Raw genomic sequence first — 2,343 nt, 5'->3', positions numbered from 1 at the left:
TAAATATTCTATTTGATACTTCAATCTTAAACCAAATCAACTGAAAATTTTAATGATGAATAAATAATAATATTCATTATACTTTTTTCACTGCAGGCTCATTCATTTGGTTTTTATATTGATGGTACATATTTGTTTTTTCTATTAGTTTTCTCTAGGGAAGAGACTAACATTATCTGAAATCTCCAAAGAGGATATAGAAATAGAGTGATGATGGGAAGTTATGTAATGAATAATGATATTTAGATAAATAATAAATTATTAAAAATTCACATAGCAGTTTTTAAACAATATTAATGGGTAATGTAATAACATAAAATGTAGTTAATTTTTTAATTGAGTGTGTTTATTTTTGAATTTCATTTGAAAGATAATAATAATCTTAAATTGTGTGTAGTTACTTTATTATTTAATTAGAAATATTTATTTTTGTATTTTAATATAAAGAGAAAATATGATAAGAATGATAATTTGAAAAGATAAATTATTAATATAATACTTTTTCAAAGGATATTTCTATAGATGAGAACGGATAAATAATTACAAATAATTTGCGTTACAAAGTGACTATAAAATTTAGGCTCCAAAGCTTTCTTCTATTTTCTTAGCTTGAAAGAATGTTAGTGAACCACTTTAACAATCTTTAATTTTTTTTCATATATAGGAGTATTAAAAATACTATAAGAAAATAAATAGCCTCAGTAAAAAATATAATTTAAATATTAAAGCATTAATTTTGATGTAATATTATAAATAAGATATGAATACCAATATAGTAGTAGTTCCTATTGACGGTGCCTCGCGAGTACTAATACTAATTATAGATAAAGACATGATGAATTTATTCCCTCACTAATACTTTTAATTATAGAAAAGGACATGATGAATTTATTCCCTCTTGAAGTTGAAAAGGCATTTTTTTCCCGAAATTCAAAAAGAAGTCTACACCAAATGGAATTACTATCGCCTCTTTTGTTTCGTTGTAGTTATCCGCTCCCCACACTCCTACATTTTACACATAACAAACCCTTCTCCTTCCCTCTTTCTTCGATCTATTTGCATATATATTCTCATCAATGTTTCCTTAATCTCTTTGTACAGAGACAAAATGTCGAGGCACGACCCTATGCAAGGACAAAACAACAACAACAACAACAACAGTCATGAAAACAATAGCCAAGATTTTCAGATCCCAACAAATTTCTCTCAACAAAACGACAATAACTATTTCACATTGTCTCGGTCGTCTTTTTCTTCTGCTACTCCTGCAGTTACTGCACCAACACTCCCCTCCGTACAATCAGCTTTTGTACTCGGCCCACCCCCATCTCGTCACGGTCCAATTCGGCGCAATCGGCGAAAACTTCGTGAATCGGGAAAAAGCGACACCATCCCACCACCTTACTCTTGGGCCACAAATCAACGAGCAATCATTCACAGCCTCAACACCCTTAACTCGAAGCAGATTTTTACTATTACTGGAGATGTTCAATGCAAGAGGTGCGAACGAAAATATGAAATAGAGTTCGATTTAAGGGAAAAGTTTGCCCAAGTTGGGGCCTTTATTGCTCTACACAAGGTGGCCATGCATGACCGTGCGCCTGATATTTGGATGAACCCTGCATTGCCAACCTGCAAGTTTTGTGAACAAGAGAACAGTGTGAAGCCTATTATCGCACCCAAAAAAAAAGAGATTAATTGGCTTTTCTTGCTATTGGGTCAGTTTCTTGGGTGTTGTACTCTTGAACAGCTCAAGTATTTCTGCAAACATAACAAGAATCACAGGACTGGTGCTAAGGATCGTGTTCTTTATCTCACGTACCTGACCCTTTGCAGACAGCTTGATTCTACTGGCCCATTTGATCGCTAAGTGACAAGAAATTAGTATATTTCTTTTTATCATTTAGAGTGAGTATTAAGATGCTATGAATATGATTATGCAAAAATATTTCTATAATCACTGCTAATATTACTATTGCTAGGATTTACTTTTAGCTTTAGTTGCAAAGCATATGTTTTGGTATGCGTAACCAAGTTTTATGTTGCTGTTCATTTTGGCCAAGACCCTGGTTCAGCTTTTTCTGTAATGTGGTTTTTTAATTAAATCATGTTTCAATGTAGACACTATTTGGATGATTTTGATGTCTTCAGATTTGGTACGGGAATTAAGTTAGATTACAGTATCTAAATCTTTGCTGCTTTGGATTGAGTAAAACCTTTTCCTGCTTCCAAGAATCCTAGGAGTAATAAATTAAGGCTTTATATTTTCCTTTTGTGCTAATAATAGTAAGGTTTAAAGGATGCATCTTCATTGTCCTTTTAGTGGTGTTACTTTTTTTTTTT

General features: G+C 32.1%; 1 protein-coding gene across 1 annotated transcript; it reads left to right on the top strand.

The window, feature by feature from the left end:
• Positions 1 to 1,046: 1,046 nt before the first annotated feature.
• On the top strand, positions 1,047 to 1,880 carry LOC104212562 (uncharacterized). Its single transcript, XM_009761863.2, has one exon. It carries the CDS (start codon positions 1,109 to 1,111, stop codon positions 1,868 to 1,870), a length of 762 nt encoding a protein of 253 aa, XP_009760165.1. The 5' UTR covers positions 1,047 to 1,108; the 3' UTR covers positions 1,871 to 1,880.
• The last annotated feature ends 463 nt before the right edge of the window (positions 1,881 to 2,343 follow it).

This window comes from Nicotiana sylvestris, chromosome 3 (assembly GCF_000393655.2).
Source record: "Nicotiana sylvestris chromosome 3, ASM39365v2, whole genome shotgun sequence".
Lineage (NCBI taxonomy): Eukaryota > Viridiplantae > Streptophyta > Magnoliopsida > Solanales > Solanaceae > Nicotiana > Nicotiana sylvestris.
This window is presented reverse-complemented; position numbering and strand designations above follow the sequence as displayed.

What these genes read in the sequence shown, in the direction of transcription:
- LOC104212562 (XM_009761863.2), top strand. Translation starts at nt 1,109, where the DNA reads ATGTCGAGGCACGACCCTATGCAAGGACAAAACAACAACAACAACAAC.